General features: G+C 41.7%; 2 protein-coding genes across 3 annotated transcripts in view; one reads left to right on the top strand and one right to left on the bottom strand.

Moving 5' to 3' along the window:
- lmbr1 (limb development membrane protein 1) overlaps positions 1-6803 on the top strand; it is a 54873-nt gene extending 48070 nt beyond the window's left edge. For both annotated transcript variants that reach the window (XM_029661541.2, XM_029661540.2), the window contains 2 exons: positions 598-759; positions 3882-6803. In XM_029661541.2, coding sequence (XP_029517401.1) covers positions 598-759; positions 3882-3967 — 248 coding nt within the window. In that variant the 3' untranslated portion in view covers positions 3968-6803. The remainder of the gene's footprint in view (positions 1-597; positions 760-3881) is intronic.
- A 1919-nt stretch (positions 6804-8722) lies between these two features.
- On the bottom strand, positions 8723-19204 carry rnf32 (ring finger protein 32). The gene is made up of 7 exons (XM_029661539.2): positions 19067-19204; positions 18277-18529; positions 17964-18106; positions 15153-15310; positions 14800-14908; positions 10654-10821; positions 8723-9559 (listed from the first exon to the last, which is right to left on the bottom strand). Exons 1-7 carry the CDS (start codon positions 19073-19075, stop codon positions 9323-9325), a joined length of 1077 nt encoding a protein of 358 aa, XP_029517399.1. The 5' UTR covers positions 19076-19204; the 3' UTR covers positions 8723-9322.
- Positions 19205-20834: the final 1630 nt, after the last annotated feature.

The raw sequence follows: 20834 nt of genomic DNA, 5'->3' as shown, positions 1-20834 counted from the left end.
ATTCTGGTGACATGATGATTGGTGTTTGGCTTCCAATTATCAAATAAAATTATATTTCTCTTATGCGTATCTCATCGTATAATCTTATCTGTGTTCTCTTGTCTAGAGAGCATGCGCCAAAACCAGATTGGTTAAGTTCGCTATTTGGTGTTTGATGAAACCGTCGGTAGAGATGAAAAATGAGATGGAAACCAATGTACAGAATAACAACTTTTGTATTTGTTATTCGGTACATTGGAATTGAATCGGGGGAAAAAAATGTATGAGCACTACGTCATCATGCATGTAGTCTTTTATCCACAACAAGTCAGTTTGATGGGAACATCTCTGGTGGGAAAATGCGCATATTGTTTTATTCGTGCAGATTTGAGAATATTTGCATGAAATATGTCACCAATTTAGATGGAAACCTAGCAAATGATGTAGAATTATCAGTGTGCAAAATAATGTTACGTTTCATGAGAAACCCCTATGTTCCAGTATCTCAAAAATCATCATGATATAGTAGATTGTTTTGTGTTCATGAAATCCATCCACTCACATGGAAGAACATTGCATCTGGTGGTATTTTATTTAATATCTTAACACTCTTCACAGGTATCACCAGGTTTGACCTTCTCGGAGATTTTGGGAGATTCAATTGGCTGGGAAACTTCTATATCGTCCTGTCGTACAACTTGCTGTTTGCCGTGGTAACTACCCTCTGCCTAGTCCGGAAGTTCACCTCAGCGATCAGAGAGGAACTCTTGAAAGCATTAGGTAACATCTTTATATTCATATACTCATGTTCATGTCAAACAAAGCAGAAATTACAAAATGACTGGTTCATTGAGTTACCGGTGTTCTTAAAGAATGCATTGCTTTTTACAATAATTAAGCCTAGTCAAAGATTAATACAGGCATTGAGAACAATCCGAGGACACTGTTTTCAACAATTGATTGCTTACAGGTTAATTTATGTGTTATTTAAGAACATATTGCTATCTATAATAAAGTTGTATGAAAAGAAAGGCAAGCCCATTTCTCAAAGATTATTACAGACATCTAGAAAAATCCAAGGATATTGTTTTCAGTTGTTAATTTCTTACTTTATCCAGCCCCGGCGGCAGACTTGCTCAGCCAGGCTTCATCGTCTAAATGTGAGGAGTTTGCGTTATATTTCCTTGTAAAAATGGTTAACATAAGCTATGGCATTGCAGTGCAGTCCCTGTGCAATACTGAACCAGATTGTCCCCTAACTCGGCCTCCCACCGTTGAGCTAGTTTTCCATAAATGAAAGAGCATTTGAAATCCTCCACCTGTACAGAGTCTTAGATTTAAATGCCATTTTTGATACTTTTGACCATAAGATATTGATAGAACTGGTAGTCTGGAGAAATGGTTTGGTCTTTCTGATACTGTGCTAAACTGGTTTGATCCCGATCTGCCTGGGGAAGTATGTATCAGGGAGAGCAGATATCACCTGTGGAGTCCCTCAAGGATCTATTCTTGGTCTTCTTTTGTTCTCACTATACATGTTACCCCTTCATAGCTATGCAGATGACATGCAGCTAGACATATGTGCAGCACCAGATGACCCTAATGCTATCAACTGATAGGTTAGTTGTTTTTGGGAATACATTTAATGTCCAACAACTTGGTACATTTGAAGGAAGACAAGACTGAGGATCTGGTGATTTGGCTTAAGAGTCCAGAGGGGACAGCGAACTTGGTCACCTGGCACTAGTAAAAAGGAGGTTAGGAACTTAGGGGTCATCCTCGACTCATGGTGTGTCTCGTACTTAACCCTTAGCCTACAGTGGTCGCTCCCCGAGGAAATATAATTAACAACAAAATAATCTCCATAACAATCTGTCTAAGCTGGAGACATGTTTTTTTTGCGTGGGCTGTGTCTCAATCAACTCCATCCGCCGATACCTCCTGCAGTGAAAGGTGGCAGAGCTACAGCGGTGTTTGTCAGACCATGAGACATCCCCCGAAAATCGGTTTTCTCACAAAATCGTATGTAGCGTCCGACCAGTTTGGCGTACAAACTCTATTGAAAGATGACTCTCACAAACACAGTGGTGTTCTCCGTTTAGCTCTAGGGTGCCAAAAAGCATCCCAAGACTCGTCTGAAGTCGGTAAAGCCTCTTCTGTCAGGGTCTGTAGTGTCCGAACGGATTGGGCTACACACCAATATGACCCCTCTGTGGAAAGCTGAGAGTCTCACAAATTATGAAAACGTCTAGGTCCGTCTGGCTGGCCGGCCAGCCGGACCTGGACTCATCTGAAGTTCCCCAATACCCGTTTAACATTTTTTTTTGTGGAAGTATATATGGAGATAGTTTAATGGCTACAATAAGGGGATAAATACATGGAAAAAAAATCCTGCTCTTCTATCAATGAGAGAACAAACTTCCTTTAGATTTTTTGGGGGACTTTTCTTTGGACTCTGTTCCATGTTGTGACTCTGTTACTCTGTGCATTTCTATTGGCTAATAGCAGTAACTCCAAATTCTATGTTTCATCCAATATATATTTGTTGATACCTTCAGGGGTCTTAAATGTCAAAATCAAAGGGCTAAATAATCCTTGGTATGACCATTTTTTTTTAAACAATTCCATATGTTCGCTAAGAACCCTCCCCCGGCTTAGAATCCAGAGGTTGAAGGCCTGGTACAGATACAACAGCCGTCATAAGCAGAGATGAGACAAAACCAGACAGTCGTATAATTTTTTTCTAAGCTTTCTAAAGATAAAAAAAAAAAAAAAAGATGGTCGGTTGACTGTTTCTACGGTAACGATGTCTCTGTACAATGACCTGATAAAACTTTTGAAACTAAGTTGTTTGGTCGTTTTGTATCAGTGTTTCAGCAGACAAGTATCATAGAATACATACGCCAGAAACAGGGCACACTTTGACCTGTCAGGAAAAATATCAGCAATTTATTAAGCTAGCTATTAACTACAGCAAATAGCTAGCTTGCTGTCTTCTTGGCTAAACACAGAGCGTCTTAGCATTTTTCTTTGATTGACTAAACTGACAAGTGTCGTTTCGCGTCTTTCGAAAAGATTTGACGGGTTTAATCTTGGAAACTTCAGCGGCCATCATGAGACGTTCTAAAACTAGACCGTTCAGATCAAGCGAACGTCGTTGTAAAGCCAAGTAACACCGTCATGTCTTGTCCTGGTAGTTGTATCTGTACCGGGCTTAAGACTCACCTTTTTTAGCTTGCTTTGAATTAGTCTGGATATTTTAGATTTAGTTGACTTTTTGTCTTATTTTAATATCCTATTAATATTCTCGTGTCCTATCCTGTTTGTACTTTTGTATTTGTATTTTTTGCAGCTTTACTGGTTTGTCATTTCTTTTGTATTATTTTATTATTTTACATTGAGTTGCTGCCTCTGTATGAATTGTGCCAAATGAATAAAGTTGTATTATTATTATACGGTTTGTGCTCAGATTGTCTGAACCAAATTAGTGCTGTATGATTGCATGCTCTGTCATTTTTACCATAGTTATTTGCACTGACGAGACGTTTAACCTTTTGGTTTTTGGTCATTTCAGTAATAATCAATCCAAATGACATATGTCATACATAACTCCTAACCTGTTCCAAGGCTGCCTGGGTCTGCATTCCCTGCAACCTAGGCAGCAATATGACTACTGTGGCTGTAGCCAGGTAGATAGATATCAAAATCCACTGTGCCTTTGGACTGATGTGAAGATGACGAGGCAAAGGGGGAAAGTCTCTAAAGCTTGTTGTGACAGGCCCAGGATGTCTGGTGTCGAAAATGTCAAATGACTGAGGCAGTGTTTAAAAAATATATATACATATTCATCGTCTGTGTGTGTCTTGTAATTACATTTCTGCCCCTTATCTCCTCCTGGCCAGGTCTGGATAAATTACAACTGTCAAACAGCCCCACAGACCCTGAGTCTGGGAAGATCGCGGCCAACGGGCATCAGAAGACTCTGTGAAAGAGACAACCGACACACACACACACACCTCATGGCAGCCAAAGGGAGATTTTGACAGTACTGGGATTGAGTCTGTGTAAGAGACTTAGTATACACCGACAGTGTCTGACGGCACTGCGAGCTGAGGGGATGAGTAATTTAGCTTTGTGACATTCCATCTTCTTCCTCCTGGATCGATGGATGCAGGACTTGGACAGGGACACATTTGAGCCCCCTGACAGACTGGCATCATCACAACAGTTGATGTTGACCTCAACAGTGACTCTGACCATGGGCCACTCAGCCGATGTCTGGGGGACTTTCTCTCAGCACTAATGTCCTTCTCCCCCCCTCAATCTTTTCATACATTCGAATTCTACCCTCTACCCATCTCATTCTAACCTCTTGCGTTCCGTGCTTCCCTGATCACTTTTTATCTGTTATCCCCCCCCCCCCCCCCCCGTAATTGCACTATGCCCTATTGGCTCGGAGGTGCAATGTAACCTTTCGATGCAGAGGCTGAAGAGATGCTCGCTGACAAGTAGCCATTTTTACACTTATGTCCTATTTCAATGTCTGTCGGTTTCCAACCTGTTCTAATTCCACCACAGTTACTGAGCCCATGCAGTGCATTTCACCAATTTTAAAACCCATTTTGGTTATAAAATGCACCTCAGTGTGTTATTTGGAGAGAGAGAGAGAAAAAAAACCTTCTCACAAGTATAATGAGAAGAGAATTCCTTTTTTTGAGAATCAGGAAGTAAATGTGACGTGTATCAGTGGCCCATGGGGCATTCACAATAGAATATCTGTATTATATGTAAAGACTTGGTGGTCTCCCATAGTCACCTTATTCAGTATCTCGTATGTATAGCAGGGCTCGCCAACCCTGGTCACGAAGAGCTAACCTCCTGTAGGTTTTCGCTCCAACCCCAGTTGTAACCAACCTGATTCGGGCTTATCAAGCAGGTAATTATTAGAATCAGGTGTGATGGATTAGAGTTGGAGACAAACCTACAGGACAGTATCTCTCCAGGAAAAGGGTTGGCGAGCCCTGGTGTATAGTATTTGGTATGGATGGCTTCTGGTTTGATAAGTGGACATTTTATTTTTTTTTTTTTTTTTTTATATCCACACATTTTGAAAAGACGAGGGCATTCTTTGATAGACTTACTTGCTGTTGAACTCCCCTGCATTAAAAAAAAAATTAGTACTGATTACTCTTCATTTTGCATATCGCTTTTAGCCGTTTTACATGTCCTCACGTCTTCCCTCTTTGCAGAGCTTGCTGGTACATTTAGTACCTGTTCACCTAAGTGACCACACCAGAGATCAGTCAGTGTCTCCTCCATTGACACAGACTGAATGGGGAGGAACTAGCCCATCTTTCTGGTCGTCTCAGGCCAGTTGTGAATGTGTCACAATGTGCTCATTTTATTTTACGTCACCCACTCTGTACTGTGCGTTCATTATTTTGTCTCAATTTGAATGACTCTTGTTTAGTTGCTGTTGATTGCGATCACTCTCGAGATGGGAAAACTATAGTGTTCCACACGTCTTTTTGTTTTGCTTTCAAAGTTTGGTCCTGTGGGTGGATGTTCTGAAAATGTTGTGTGTTGGTAAGCTTGATCTCCCCAAATGACTACTATGCTATTTTAACATCTTTTAAAAATGTATTTCACGGGGCACTAAGCTTTGTTGAACCTCCTTTTTATTGTACATTTTGTAAAGTTTTCATTATGAAGAATAATCTCAAAGTGCATAATAAAAAAAAAAATCGAAATACATATTTTAACGCAACTAGACCGGGTCACTGAGACAAAGATCCCAGCTGACACTACAAGCACAGCTGTCAACAGAAAGCCTTCCTAAAGAGAAAGGTCGTTTTAAAGGAGCCCAGAGTCTGTGGTGCCTTCAGGTGGTCCGGGAGAGCGTCCCAGAGGCTGGGGGCAGTCGAACTGAATGTCACATTATTATAGTCAATAGCAAATTATCCCAAATGGTACCCTATCCCCAAAAGTAGTGCAATATGTAGGGAATAGAGTGCCATTTGGGACAAACATAACCAGACGGAATTATGCTGTCGCTGCATATTATTGGTCCAGGGAGCACACCATAAGCACAAGATTACAATCATACTTTTACAATGAGTTTGAGGTGCACACGGTCTGGGCCTGTTCCAGCCCAAGGGAACAGTTTTGGTTGCCTTAGTTTTCCCTCACTTGCCGAGGGTTTGAAATGTTGAAGCGTGGCCTGTACTGTAGGTGGAGTAGCTAATCAGAAGCGTGCCCACAGGGGCATGTGCCCCCTCAGGTTTGTCCTGTTTAGTTGTTTCTCTGTAATACTGCTAGACCTAGAAATGTCATGAAGTTGACTTTAGCTAGCCCAGGTAGGTTCCCAACCTCATAACTAGCCACCAAAAAGCCATTTTAAAGCTATCCGTCAAGTTCGAGTAGCTAGCTCGTCTAACGATCTTAGCTGGTACGCCTGCTGGCAAGCTGTAGAAAAGCAAGCAATAACTTAGTGTACTGAATGAGACTTGCATTCATTTAAAAATGAACCAGGAGGATACAGACCGCTCAAGAGGTATGCTTAGATATATATATTTGACATAGAAATAAGCATGATTATGGCTCTAGAATGCAGTAAAAAAACTGATTTGGATGTTTGAAAAATTCTAAATTCTCCAACCCCCCCCCCCAGCCTTTCTCACGTACTTTGTGCCCCCTCTCACATTTTTGGATGTAGCTATAGTTTGTGTCTCTACATATAATTTCCTGCAAATTAACATGAATGTGTTTTTTTTTACCATGTTCTTTGCTATGTGTTTGTTTTGCAAATAAAACGATGAACTTTATTTATTTCACCTTTTATTTAACCAGGTAGGCAAGTTGAGAACAAGTTCTCATTTACAACTCATGTTTAAGTTGACTTTGCTTTTTCATCTGTAACTTCAACAGCATTTGTGGTGTACATCACAGGCTTCTTTTTGAGATATAAGAGCACCCTTGGCACAAGTTAGCTTGCTTTTACCATGGCAGTATGTCTATGAACTCCTGACAAGTCAGCGTATTCTGGAGGACTGAGACTTGAGGAAGAATTGCACTTTATTGGTATGGATGCCTGAAAGTGATAATTGTTTTGTGCATTTATCCTTTGATGAATGCATTTAAAAAGTCTGTTCATTAAACACAGGAATAACCTTCTGTAATTTACAGCCTGCAAACCACATTACCTGCTGGAAGAGGTCAATCTAAACATTGACAAATTTATATACGATTTCTCAAATGTTTAAATATAATTTATTTGACTCGATACTCCAGCATTTTGGACCCGTTTTATGATACTACAGTACAGAATGTCACATTGAGGGTGTTTTCATACCTGTTTTACCGTTTAGAAATTGATGCACTATGTATCTAGTCCCTCCATTTTGAAGGTGTCATAAGTATTGACAAACTCAGTGTGTTTAAATTGTCAAGTTTAGTATTTGGTCCCATATTCTAAATAAGAAGTGTGATTCTGAATACTTCTACATGTTACCATGATTACGGATAATCATGAGTGAGAAAGGTAGATGCAGAAAGATCATGTCCCCAAAACATGCTAACGTTAAACCATTACAATAACAGGAGGTTAGCATTTTCTAGAGTATATCTACAGTACCTTCCGAAAGAATTCAGATCCCTTGACGTTTTCCACATTTTGATACGTTACAGCCTTATTCTAAAATTGATATGTTTTTTTCCCCATCAATCTACACAATGACAAAGCAAAAAGTTAGTTTACATTTGAACTAATTTATTTTAAAAATTATCACAAGTATTCAGACCCTTTACTCAGTACTTTGTTGAAGCACCTTTGGCAGCGATTACAGCAGAGTCTTCTCTGCAGATCCTCTCAAGCTCTGTCAGGTTGGATGTGCAGCAACGCTCCCCGTCTATTTTCAGGTCTCTCCAGAAATGTTAGATTGGGTTAATGTTCGGTCTCTGGCTGGGCCTCTCAATGACATTCAGGGACTTGTCCCAAAGCAACTACTGTGTTGTCTTGGCTGTGTGCTTAGGATCGTTGTCCTGTTGGAAGGTGAACCTTCACCCCAGTCTGAGGTCCTGAGCACTCTGAAGCAGGTTTTCATCAAGGATCTCTTTGTACTGCCTCGTTCCTGACTAGTCTCCCAGTCCCTGCTGCTGAAAAACATCCCCCACAGCATGATACTGCCACCACCATGCTTAACCCTAGGGATGGTGCCAGGTTCTCTATACGTGGCGCTTGGCATTCAGGCAAAAGAGTTCAGTCTTGGTTTCATCAGACCAGAGAATCTTGTTTCTCATGGTCTGAGTGTCTTTAGGTGCTTTTGGCAAACTTCAAGCGGGCTGCCCTTCTCCCCCGATTGCTCAGTTTGGCTGGGCGGCCAGCTCTAGGAAGAGTCTTGGTGGTTCCAAACTTCTTCCATTTAAAAATGGAGGCCACTGTGTTCTTGGGAACCATCAATGCTGCAGAAATGTCTTCCCCAGAGCTGTCCCAATCGACACAATCCTGTCTCGGAGCCCTACGGACTATCCCTTTGACCTCATGGCTTGGTTTTTGCGGGACCTTATAGACAGGTGTGTGTCTTTCCAAATAATGTCCAGTCAATTGATTTTACCACAGGTGGACTCCAATAAAGTTATAGAAACACCTCAAGGATGATCAATGGAAACCAAGATGCACCTGAGCTCAATTTAGAGTCGCAAAGGGTCTGAATACTTATTTACATACGGTATTTGTTAATTTGCAAACTTTTTTTTGTCATTATGGGGTGTTGTGTGTAGATTGCTGAGGATTATTTATTTAATCCATTTTAGAATAAGGCTGTAACCTAACAAAATGTTGAAAGTCAAGGAATCTGAATACTTTGAAGCCACTATATGCATCCAACTTCCTCATTATTTACGATTAATTTGTAATCATGGTAGCATCCACATTAATGTTGAAGTGTTTAGAAACATTCTATTCTTGTTTACAAAAAGTGACTCATAACATTACATAATCTGAAACAAGTTGGTAGAGTCACAAGGTTGATGTCATTGCGTTCTAGAAATGTGCAACCAAATACTAAAGGTTTGACATTTTAATGCACTAAGTGAATTTGTCCAAATAGTTATATGACACCTTCAAATGGGGGGGACTAGACACAAAGTACTTCAATTTCTAAACAGTGAAACATGTATATAAATACACAAAAATAAGATATTTGATCTTATTCAAAATACTGGCTTATAGAGCCAAATTAAAAGTTTTCGCTTCATTGTCCAAATACATACGTAGGGGAGTGTATATGTTTTACTTACATCCAACTATCTTTCTTATTGTGAATCTATATCAACTATTCTGAGGTCAGACCAGTATTTTGTGGTAGGGAGACCTGCACAGAGGACATGTAGGTCGGCCCTCCACACAGAAGGCTTCGAAGGCTTCCAGGCAGGGCTGGTGGAAGAGGTGTGAGCAGGACAGGAGCACAGTGCGTCTGTTGCTGTGGTGTTGGGCGAGTGTCCTCCCTGCCTCCGTCTCTAGTCTGGCGCTGCACAGAGCGGTGAGACAGATGGGACAGTCCTGTGTATCTCTCTGGATGACCTGTGACAGTGGAGACAGACAGGGCTGTAGGGATGGACCAGTATTCCAAAAAATAAAAGCAGTCTTCAATAAAATACCGCCACACTACCACGTCGGGGTCAATACCATTTCAATTCCGGAAGGAAACTGAAATTCCAGTTTTCCTCAATGCCTCTAGGAGAAAAATGTTGAATAGAAATCAATCTACTTCCTGAATTTACCCCAACCCTGCTACCAGACATTTATAATGGCTATCTTCTCTCACAATAGCTTCCATACACACCCCTTTATCTTAAGTTCAATGGACATTATCTGGTTTAGCGTGTCACACAAGCTTGATTGTTTGGCCGTGTGTCTCTGAGATACCGTTGTGGGGCAGGTATCTACTGCAGCTCCACCAATAATTAACTTACTTCCTTTATTCAGAAAACGGTCAACGCGCTCAAGGCTTAAACGCTTGATAATGAGCTTTGCGACATTTATGGTGTTTACCTTCACCAGGAAGTTTGATTCTCTCTGTACGAGTCGAGGTTGAGCAACACCTGTTGCCCTGCGCACAACCTTTTAACACGAGATTTAAAAAAATATATATATTTAAACACCCTTTTCAACCTGTGGGATTGTGGGAAACTCCATTGGCTGGCATTGAAAGGCCCTATATACTGTACAACAGAGCCTATGGAACAGCAAATCTAGATCTCTTTTCAATTTGAACCACAGTACAGATGGCTCAGACGGGACGATGAAAGGGTTGGCGTGCATTATTAGACTGGCTCTGTTTTCTTGTAAACACAGAGGATTATTTCCTTCATTCATTTGGAAAAAAGTGAATGATCATTTCTAGGAGATTTGACTTTGTGTAGCAGCTGCAGCACAGCCTCTCCTGGACAAGCATTAGCATGTTGAATGAATGGCATGGCTACAGGGAGAATTAGACCAGGATTAGGACTTCATGAGAGTCTTTTTGATAGTGCACCGTGGTATTTGTATGGTGAGTTTTTTTTCCACAGTAGGGTTGCACAATTCCCAAAATGTTCAGGTTGTCCAGAAATCCTACGTGGAGATTTCCAGAAAGCCTGAGAATGTTACAGGAATTTTGCAACTCTATTCCAAACCTTTTCCTGTATTTTCTGCCAGTCGTCTTCCTGCGGCTCCGAGACGTGCTCGCTCTCAAACTGACGGAACACTCTTCTGCTTGATGACACCGACTGGTCGATATCGTTCAGGAAAGCCTCTACGTCCATATGACAGTATTGGACAAAGCTGTCATTCAACTCCTGCAACTAATTGGAAACAATTTAGTTACACAAAAGGGGAATCATTCAATAGGACACCAAATAGAGTTCCGTTTCTTTATCAGATGTAATTGGTGCTATATTGTAATGCTTGAAGCCTGCTGACAAAGTCAAGTTGTTTAACAGGCCAGATCGATACCGACACGTCTCAGACTTACAAGGAAAATGTATGGAAACCAGTGAAAAGATAGCTGGTGCTGGGAAACGTGCACACACACAAAGGCCATCCCTCAGGCTGCCCCACCGAGCTCGCTCATGTCACAGTGACATCCCAAGTACTTTATTGCTGGGCTTTTATCACTAATTAAACAACTGTTAGCCATTCAGATGAAGTTTTATGGGCTGACTTTTCCACAGTGAAGGCAAATAACACGGGCCCTGGTGAACTTTGCCTTGTCTCACTGCAGAGGACAAGGAAAAGGGACAGAGCAAGGGGAACAAAGGAATGGGGGAGGGAATGGCGTTGTCTCACCGCAATCCATCTAGATGTCAGCAGTTACCCTCCTTAATGTGTTGACTTAGGGTCGGACCTCAAAAAGCTAAAAATGGAAAGCTGGTCATCGGAATCACCTGATAAGACTGAAAACTAGAATATCTTAAAGGCTTTGCTGCCTGGGGGCAACTGCGGCTTTACCGTGAGGATGACAGACATGTTGACACACCCAAATTACACCATATTCCCAAAGTAGTGCGATACTTTTGACCAGGGCCCACAGGGCTCTGGTCAAAAGTAGTGCACTACATAGAGAATAGGATGCCATTGGGACTCAACTTGTCTCTGTGTGATGGAAGTCCTACACTGTCTCAGATTCCTCGGAGCCGACAATCCCCATCCTTGACGTGGCCGTCACCAGGATGGGGCTAATGTTTTCCAACAGAGTTAATTAGACCAATAAAATTGCTGCTCGTGTTTACGGGACATGCTAAAGCAGTGTTTATAGATGGAGGATGAGAGAAGGGGATTGTGGGTAGGACATTGACCTCTCCGAGCACATTACAAGTTGGGCGTAATCAAGGTGTCACTCGTAATATCGGTCTCTCTGAACCCACTGAAGCACTCTGATTACAAAGAGCTCTAGATAGAGCGACATGAGTGGCATCTCTCTTTAATTAGCTATCAGAAAGGCTAGTGATGGAATGAACCCCTAACCAAGGATGAGTCCCAAATGGAACCCTATTCCCATACAGTGCACTACTTTTTACCAGAGCCCAATGCAAAAGCAGTGCACTATATAGGAACCGGCTGCATTTGTTAGACATCCCAAATATAGCTCACAAAAAAATATACCAGTAAAATCAGTATATGTGCTTCTCAAGCGCGTTTACTATTCAGCTGTGTCTCTGCAAATCACCACTACAATCCGAGGTAAGTCAGCACCGTGGAGGGGGAGATTTCAGTCTCACTAGGTGGCAATCTATCCTTTTCCAGGGAGCCACAGACTAGAGAAGGCAGAGGCCTTAGTGTCGATAGGCCCCCATCCAGTTGCTGGAACCCACCAACAGCCAGCCAAAGCTGAAAGGACTAACCCCTTTATAATGTGTATTCTGTCCTCAGATCAAAGTCAAATCCTGTGGAATATTTTAGTTCTTAAGTGGGACAGTGAAGAAAGCCAGTGCAAATGACAACCAGGGAACCTGCCACAAATATGCACCCTCCCTCAACCCCCTCTTTCCGAGGGGGTGCAAGCACACAGACAAACACACAGTGGGCCCTTGCTTTTGTGTTGACCCTGGAATGTCCAGACTGTTTGACCAAAACACACACTCTTCGTAATTAGTTTACAAACAGTGTATGATTCACATGGCATCAAAGGCCCTCTGAAGCTGCTTAGAGAGTTGGGTTCCCCTACCCTGCACCTCCACCGATGCCCGTGTCCACTCCACACTGACCTGGGATCAGATCTGCTGTCGATCCGTCAATCACGGCAACCTAAAGTCCACCACTGCTAAATAGGTGAGGAATGTCTGGCAGGGTGAGTTTCAGGAAGAATGGAGACTTGCATCCCAAATGGCACCTATTACCCCTGGTCAAAAGCAGTGCACTATGGGGAAAAGGGTGCCATTTGGGACAAAAGCTTATAGGAGTGGGGAAAGCCTCGGCAATGTGACCTGGTAGTCACCAGTGGACCAACTCACCAGATAAGAGCACATGTTTTGACCCTACATGACATTGTTCAGTATATAGTAAGTAGAAGAACTACAGTTAAAGTCAGAAGTTTACATACACTTATGTTGAAGTCATTAACTCGTTTTTCAACCATTCCACAAATTTCTTGTTAAACTAGTTTTGGCAAGTCTTAGGACAAGTCATTTTTCCAACAATTGTTTAGACAGATTATTTCCCTTAACTCACTGTATCACAATTCCAGTGGGTCAGAAGTTTACATACATTAGGTTGACTGTGCCTTTATACAGCTTGGAAAATTCCAAAAGATGATGTCATGGCTTTAGAAGCTTCTGATAGGCTAATTGACATCATTTGAGTCAATTGGAGGTCTACCTGTGGATGTATTTCAAGGTCTACCTTCAAACTCAGTGCCTATTTGCTTGACATCATAGGAAAATCTAAAGAAATCAGCCAAGGCCTCAGAAAAAAATTGTAGACCTCCAAAAGTCTTCATCCTTGGGAGCAATTTCCAAACGTCTTAAGGTACCACGTTCATCTGTACAAACAATAGTATGTAAGTATAAACACCATGGGACCCCGCAGCCATCCAACTGCTCAGGAAGGAGATGCATTCTGTCTCCTAGAGATTAACGTACTTTGGTGCGAAAAGTGCAAATAAATTCCAGAACAACAGCAAAGGAACTTGTGAAGATGCTGGAGGAAACCGGTACAAAAGTATCTATATCCACAGTAAAACGAGTCCTATATCGACATAACCTGAAAGGCTGCTCCGCAAGGAAGAAGCCACTGTTCCAAAACCGCCATAACAATGCCAGACTACGGTTTGCAACTACACATGGGGACAAAGATCGTACTTTTTGGAGAAATGTCCTCTGGTCTGATGAAACAAAAATATAACTGTTTGGCCATAATGACCATTGTTATGTCTGGAGGAAAAAGGGGGAGGCTTGTAAGTCGAAGAACACCATCCCAACCGTGAAGCACGGCGGTGGCTCCATCATGTTGTGAGGGTGCTTTGCTGCAGGAGGGACTGGTGAACTTCACAAAATAGATGGCACCATGAGGTAGGACAATTATGTGGATATTTTGAAGCAACATCTAAAGACATCAGTCAGGAAGTTAAAGCTTGGTTCCAAATGGACAATGACCCCAACCATACTTCCAAAGTTGTGGCAAAATTGCTTAAGGACAACAGAGTCAAGGTACTGGAGTTGCCATCACAAAGCCCTGACCTCAATCCTATAGAAAATGTGTGGGCAGAACTGAAAAGTTGTGTGTGAGCAAGGAGGCCTACAAACCTGACTCAGTTACAAAATTCACCCAACTTATTGTGGGAAGCTTGTGGAAGGCTACCTGAAACATTTGATCAAAGTTAAACAATTTAAAGGCAACGCTACCAAATAGTAATTCAGTGTATGTAAACGTCTGACCCACTGGGAATGTGATGAAAGAAATAAAAGCTGAAAGAAATAATTCTCTCTACAATTATTCTGACATTTCACATTCTTAAAATAAAGTGGTGATCATAACTCACCTAAGACAGGGGAAAAACAGTTTAAATGTATTTGACTAAGGTGTATGTAAACTTCAGACTTCAACTATACATGATGTGGAACCTTCTCAGGGGTTTGATGTTTACATCTTTCATAATCAGTGTACATAATACACATATCAGTCCCTCATCAGGGTTGGGTTGAATTGCTTTTCCATTCAGGAAATCAACTGAAATTCCCCCCAAAAATGTATCTCTGAGAATTTCAGTTTACTTCCTGAATTGACTGAATCGAAAAGGAATTGACCTCAACCCTACTCCTAAATGACACAGTTGCTAAAATTACCTTTGTCTCAAAGAATTTTCGTCGTAGCTGTTTGTCTTTTGGGGGAACTGTTTTCCTCATATGTCCGTACCACTTCCGAACAACATAGCCACGCCAACACGCTTGAATTCTATCATTGACCATATGAAAAACATTTAAGTAGGTAAAACAGCAAGGCTACAGGCCTAACACAGGGTGAACATGGTAACTTGATCAATAAGGTATGGTTTTCCTGGATCTAGATTAGGCCTAAAATTAGTCTAGGATTAAAAATCATTCTCAGTGGGGAATCTCCATTGAGTATGCTTTTTAGTCCATGCCGAGGTTTAATCGGATTCCAGGAAACATGCAGTCCAATCTCTGGAGATGTTTACCTGATGGCACACCTCTCTTTGAAGAGGCGAGCTCCATCGTGGATCACTCTGGTCTCATACTGCTCCTTCCTGCACATAGGACAGCACTTCCTGCCTGAAAACCTCTCAAAGGCCTGCAGACAGGCTCTGTGAAACACATGGGAGCAGGAGAGCAAAACCTAGACACAATATGAATATCATTATTAGTGTTGATTGATGAATATTATACAGTATACTTATGCATTATAAATCACTTATATAAATATAGTTATATTTTAATTAAATCAGCTTTAGCCTTAACTAGATTTTTCATTTTTGTTTTTAAATCGGTCCCTCTTATACGTCTGAAATTCCCTTGGCATTTCACTGAATGACTTGTCGTTTTGAAATGATTGTGGCATGCAGAGCCTCCTGGGTATGCTGGTGTGTATGTATTGGTTTTCAACATCTCTTAAGTGTTTTTGGTGAGTCCTGTGAGAGGTGTGTGTGTGTGTGTGTGGGTCTTCTATTCAAAAGTCCCCACATCCCTATGAGGACAAAGCCTATTTTAAGCTTAGGGTTACAATTAGGGTAAGGGGTTTAGGGTTGAGGTTAGGGAAAATAGGATTTTGAATAGAAATAAATGTGAGGTCCCCATGAGGATAGAAGAACATAACGTGTGTGTGTGTGTGTGGTGTACTATTTGCTCAGGAGCCAGTGGGAGTCAGCGAGCCCATGCTGGGAGGGCTGGGACCTGGGGCTGCAGTCTCCTCTCCTCCACCTCCCACAGACTCTTTTGTCGTCTGCACTCACAAGGAGAGAGGAGACAGCAGCCCCAGCTATGGTGATTGGCACACACAAACCAGTGTACTCAAAGCTCTGCAGGGCAGGGGAGCCATATTGATTTCCCATTGTTTTTGGCCCAACCAACATACTCCATCACCAGTGAAAGGCCCCCCTGCAGTGCACAATCTATATCTAGGAGCTCGACAAGCCATTAGACTGGAGTGAATTTTAGCTCTTGCAAGCAAAGTCTGCTTTACCCCACAGGCTACAAGCTTCACAGAGAGAGGCTGAATATGGAGGACTGGGAAACCGAGAGACCGTTTTTGAGCCACTTCTGAATGTTTTTACATGGTACTGTTTTTATAGATTTACTATTTCACCTTTATTTAACCAGTTCAGCCAGTTGAACAAGTTCTCATTTACAACTGTGACCTGGCCAAGATAAAGCAAAGCAGTGCGACAAAACAACAGAGTTACACAAACAAACGTACAGTCAATAACACAATAGAAAAATCTATGTACAATGTGTGCAAATATAGAGTAGGGAGGTAAGGCAATAAATAGGCCATAGAGGCGAGATAATTACAATTTAGCATTAACACTAGAATGACAGATGATGATGTGCAAGTAGAGAATAGAGATACTGGGGTGCAAAAGAGCAATAAATAAATAAATACAAGTATGGGGATGAGGTAGTTGGATGGGATATTTACAGATGGGCTATGTACAGGTGCAGTGATCTGTGAGCTGCTCTGACAGCTGGTGCTTAAAGTTAGTGAGGGAGATATAAGACTCCAGCTTCAGTGATTTTTGCAATTCGTTTCCAGTCATTGGCAGCAGAGAACTGGAAGAAAGGCAGCCAAAGGAAGTGTTGGCTTTGGGGATGAGCAGTGAAATATACCTGCTGGAGTGCGTGCTACGGGTGGGTGTTGCTATGGCTTTACCTAGCAAAGACTTATACATGGCCTGGAGCCAGTGGGTTTGGTGACGAATATGTAGTGAGGACCAGCCAACGAAAGCATACAGGTCGCAGTGGTGGGTAGTATATGGGGCTTTGGTGACAAAGCGGATGGCACTGTGATAGACTACATCCAGTTTGCTGAGTAGAGTGTTGGGAGGCTATTTTGTAAATGACATAGCTGAAGTCAAGGATTGGTAGGATAGTCAGTTTTACGAGGGTATGTTTGGCAGCATGAGTGAAGGAGGCTTTGTTGCAAAATAATAGGAATCCAATTCTAGATTTAATTTTGGATTGGAGAGGCTTAATGTGAGTCTGGAAGGAGAGTTTACTCCTAACCAGGCACCTAGGTATTTGTAGTTGTCCACATATTCTGTCAGAACCGTCCAGAGTAGTGATGCTAGTTGGGCAGGAGGGTGCGGGCAGCAATCGGTTGAAAAGCATGCGGTTAGTTTTACTGGCATTTTAAAAGCAGTTGGAGGCCACGGAAGGATGGTCTGTGGTCTGTGGTTGGTGTTAATAAAGTGTTAAATAGCTGAAATCATAATCAGCCATAATTGATGTTGAAATGATTTAGGCCTGCAAAAATGGCTAAACCTCTTAAAATACCATTTCAAATCATTGCAGTTTCACTAATAGCAAACCCATTTAACATGTTTTTGTCAAACAGATCAACAAATCCACAAAGAGTCACATTTGTCCATTTCCCTTGTTAGCAGGCTATAATTAACATTTTTCCCTCGAGTCAAATTCATATTTACACGTGCATCTATGGAAACGGTGCTTTGTAAGGCTGTCTATTCTACCCCGCATTCTTCAGGAGATTGGCATCTTAAAAGGGGATCAGAAAGGTGTAAAAGACTGAACGACCCTCACAGGAACACACTGATCGCTACATCATCGTGTCACAGTTGAGTTCCGAGGCAGTATGGGTAAATTTGTACAGTTGTCTACACAGATTAGAACACACAGGGACCTAAGGGAGGGGGAGAGAGTGTGTTTGGGAAGGGGAGTGGGCTACCCTAGAGGGGTGAAAACTTTTTCTTTTTTTTTAAAAGTCCTCTGACTGACTTGAGAATAAACACCAGGTATTGTGAACAGAGGAATACCTGAGTCTGTAAGCGAAACTCCTCCCTGCAGATCACACAGGGCTGCTTGGAGTCCCCTTCATGAATAGACCTCGACTTGACCTGACTCCATTCATCTACCGTCAGTTTTCTGGCCGGGGACTGCACCAAACCCAGTTTCTGGGCTGGAGAGGCAGACAACAACCCAATATCAAACAACAAATGAAAAAAGTCATGCATAATAGCTCAGGTCTCACAATGAGACCTCCTTGTTCTCAAAGTGTTGTTGAACTAGTTCCCAACTGCTGATGTAACAAGGCTTTATAAAACTACATTTGATTGATTGCTAGCTTACCTAATGTCAGTGGTGGAGCTGCTGGGTCAAGCACATACTCTTTCTCCTCTCCATCGTGTTGCTGGGGCCCTTTCTGTTTCACAGTTCCATGGTTTCGTTTGCAGTGTGTTTCAGTGGCGGCTCTTCGGCACCATCTTGTCTTCACAGGGTCACACAGTGACAAATTCTGAAGCAGCAAGTTTCGTGCGATATGGTCTTGAAGAGCAACTGAGGTGATTGCTAACTTTCCACTGGTTGCTTTTGAGTTCAAGCCCTGTAAAATGAGAGGAAAGTTTGACTTAGTAAATCTGACCTTCGATTGTAGAAATGTACACACGTTGAAAAATGTATTTAGCCAAATGGGACATGCATCTGTTCTGTTGCTTCATGGCAGACAAATGGGCTACGTGTGGCCCCTTCGAAGACTCATAACCATATCCATTTCTATGGTTGGACCCAAAAATCTAAATCCATGCATTATCTGTTTATGACAAATGCACTTTCTTATTTTCAAACATTGTTTCTCAGATCACAAGCATAACGCACAACTTTTCTGAAGACGTTACGATAATGTCACTCACTCTGAAAGATGCCCACGTAACTTGTTATTTAGCCATCTAGCGAGCTAACATTACATTGTTACATTTTGCTAAGCAACTGCTAACGTTACAAGTAAATTAACATAAACGACTTGCAAAATATGCATGCGTCTGAAAGAGTGTCGGGAAAGGACACTTGCTACAATTGTTGCAAAAACTATTAAATGAGCGAAATGATTCGGGGGAAAAATACCAACGAGTAAAATTCAAACCTTCCGCATTGTGATCTGTTGGATGTAGTGTTTGTATGGTTACGTTACTTAGTAACCAAGGAGGCAGTCCTCCATCACCTCCTCTCCATCCCAACAAGTTCCTTAATCAATTGAATCAGTGGCTAGGTTTCCATCCAATTAGCGACAGTTTTTCATGCGAATTTTCTAGAATCGGCATAAAGAAACTGCGCATTTTCCCACTAGCGGAGTGTTTCCACTAAACGGATTTGTGGATAAAAATCAGTGCGTGATGACGTAGTTCACACCAAATGTAGGTAAATTTTTCGCTTACATTTTTTTCTGTTTCCCTACTGAAGACACATCTAAAGTTCAATGTGTTTCCATCGCATTTTCAACTCTACCGATAGTTTGGTCACAAAAAACGTTGGGAAAATAGCAAATGTGCATACTATGGTTTTGCCACGAGCACTCTAGCCAATTGCTCGCGGATACTGTGCTGGTAGGCTAGTCTACGTGATGAGATTATTATTATGGATAAGAGCGAGAATATTTGTATTTGTCAAACGGAAATCAAGCTTCGGTCGTCATGTCACTAGAATAAGACCCTCGACATTCATTTGAAAGTAGCATCAAGTTCACCGTGCACTTTCACCACTCTGTGAAGTTCAACATCATTTATTTCATCTGTAGCCTTAACAGTGGTTCCCAAACTGTGGGGCGCGAAGGATCGTCAGGGGAGGCACGAAGGTCCCCCTTCTCCCCCATTATTTTTTTAATGAACTAATTCCGGCTTTAAACGTACTCTTGAAAGTTGTAATAGAAGAATGCACAAGGTGCAATTTCGAAATTGGGTAGTGCATCATTAGTTCCTCTTGTCATGTCACTCATTGCATACTTTAGAGAGCTATTTATAATTTGTCAGGGATGTTCCCCAATGCTGGAAGGGGGGCCCTTTAGTGAAAAAGTTTGGGAACCCCTGGCCCTTTAGTGAACAAGTTTGGGAACCCCTGGCCTAATAGGCTAAACTGCATGGTTTCTCGAGTCATAGAGGAAGGACCACACACCATACCATCGTGTAACTCCCAAGTTTACTTCGATATGATGGTTATTATATCAATATTTGGTGTAATATTCAATCGACATTTCTTGCATAATTAATTTTACTGGCACAAAAAATCCCACCATGTAAAACGAACAATTTATATTGTCGGCATTAAACAAATTGTACCGAAACTTGCTGTTTCCATCACAGCTGTCATACTTTTTTTTAACACAGTATAAAAACTCTTGATGAAAACTTGGTTTGTTTCCATTAACTTGTCCAGAGATATTTTGTCAACATTTACAAAGTTCACATAGAAAACATATGTGACAAGTGCCTGCTAGGCTGCGTTTTCATTTGAATATCTTATCTCCTGTCGACAAAAAAAACAGCTGGACGAAATGACGTCACACACACACACACATCTAATTTTCTCTAAAAACCTACTAGTGTCTAATAAAAATACTACCCTAAACAGCCCTACCCCAAATTTAACCATTACCCCAATCATTCTAAATGTCAACTTCAATTGGGTAGTGCTGTCCCAAGGATCCCGGATAGCATGGAATAATAGAAATCTAGTCTAGTGGTTGAAGTGTTTCGATGACCCATTTAGGCAAATTGCGCTTTAATACATTGGCGACAACCTTTATGTCCTCCCACCTGACATCTGTTCAATGTCTCAGGTAGCCTGAGAAAGCCAGCATTGATAGAATGCAATCATTGACTGATAGGCTATTTGCCATATTCTAATAATTTACATGC

The sequence above is a fragment of the Oncorhynchus nerka genome, linkage group LG6 (assembly GCF_034236695.1).
Source record: "Oncorhynchus nerka isolate Pitt River linkage group LG6, Oner_Uvic_2.0, whole genome shotgun sequence".
Lineage (NCBI taxonomy): Eukaryota > Metazoa > Chordata > Actinopteri > Salmoniformes > Salmonidae > Oncorhynchus > Oncorhynchus nerka.
Note: the sequence above shows the minus strand (reverse complement) of the source record. Positions and strands in the feature narration are given on the sequence as shown.

Bases quoted from the DNA above. Each gene is read 5' to 3' on its own strand.
- rnf32 (XM_029661539.2), bottom strand. The intron at 18,107-18,276 runs GTAAGCTAGCAA...CTGCCTCTCCAG, and splicing joins AGCTCCACCACTGACATTAG to CCCAGAAACTGGGTTTGGTG. The intron at 9,560-10,653 runs GTTTGGAATAGA...CCACTGTCACAG, and splicing joins GGCAGAAAATACAGGAAAAG to GTCATCCAGAGAGATACACA.